The 1,118-nt window shown below is 31.8% G+C and overlaps 2 protein-coding genes across 2 annotated transcripts; one reads left to right on the top strand and one right to left on the bottom strand.

Annotated features, from left to right (window-relative positions):
- Positions 1 to 157: 157 nt before the first annotated feature.
- NEPG_02653 (uncharacterized protein) lies at positions 158 to 512 on the top strand (the record flags this gene model as incomplete). Its single annotated transcript, XM_013205026.1, has 1 exon — positions 158 to 512. One exon carries the CDS (start codon positions 158 to 160, stop codon positions 491 to 493), a length of 336 nt encoding a protein of 111 aa, XP_013060480.1. The 3' UTR covers positions 494 to 512.
- A 50-nt stretch (positions 513 to 562) lies between these two features.
- NEPG_02654 (uncharacterized protein) lies at positions 563 to 1,118 on the bottom strand (the record flags this gene model as incomplete). The annotated part of the gene is made up of 1 exon (XM_013205027.1): positions 563 to 1,118. A coding segment is annotated over one exon (236 nt), but the record flags the coding sequence as incomplete, so codon positions are not given.

Raw genomic sequence — 1,118 nt, forward strand, 5'->3', positions numbered from 1 at the left:
GATATATTTATAAATAGTATAGGCCATTTAGACCTAGATTATAGTAAATAAAGAGTGTTCCATATACGTAGTGTGTATTCTTGTGGCTGTCACAATAATAAGAGTTTAAACACTCTGCCCCGTATAAAGAATATACGCGTTTGGCTAAGGGGCTTTTATGGACAGCACAATATTAAACAGAATAGGAAGAAGACTTGAACAAGATGAGAGGCTGAAAAACGGAAGCACTGCATTAAAGCAGTTATTAGAAAGCAAAGAAATTAAAACAGTGCTTAAAGAAAGGTCTAAGAATGCATTAGAGAAAATAAGCAGTGAGAGTGTCTACTACACAAAATATAAAGAATTAGATATAGATAGTGCTAAGAAACCCTTAGAAGAGGCATTGCAGTTGAAGGAAACGCCAACAGAAGACTCTTCTATTATTCAAGAAACAAAAACAAAGTTGGAGTTTGAGTTTAAAAAACTGAATATAAAGAAAAAAAGAAACGAATGAGAATAAAAACGGATATATCATAGCCAGATTTTTACTCCATGCATAATTTAAACCAAGTAATTCTTTATAAGGGATATTTATCTGTGCTTTTTTATTTTTCTTTGCAAAAACCATAGATCATTTGCTCTGTGGTGGTTTTAAATTGTATATAATGGATAGCACTATTTTCAAAAATTAATAGGATATATTTGGAGTATGGAATATCTCGGAATATCTTATACACCGAGGGGTTGCCTAATGATACAGAAGTATTTAAGTAATTCTGGGCTGCTTCTTTTATTTCAGTAGGAGACTCTGTACAACAACTACATTATCTGTGGTGTGTTTAAGAAATTCGGGTTATTAGGAGCTTCTAGCTATGCACATAAACCACTGTTTAGTATGAATGCTTAAACAACTTTAAGTTCTTTAATCTTTTCATTTCCATTCATCAGCTGTAAAGCAACTTTCTCTTCTTTTTTGACATATATAATAGTGTTTTTTCTTAGCAATTTGAGGTCTTTAATTAGGCCTGCTTTTTTAACAATATGTTTATTGGCAACAGAGAATATTTGAAGACGTGGCTGTTTTTTTCGTATATTTTGTCCAAGCCTTATTTTTATTTTTATAACTGACTGCACTGTGC

Source organism: Nematocida parisii, assembly GCF_000250985.1.
Source record: "Nematocida parisii ERTm1 unplaced genomic scaffold supercont1.30, whole genome shotgun sequence".
Classification (NCBI taxonomy): Eukaryota; Fungi; Microsporidia; genus Nematocida; species Nematocida parisii.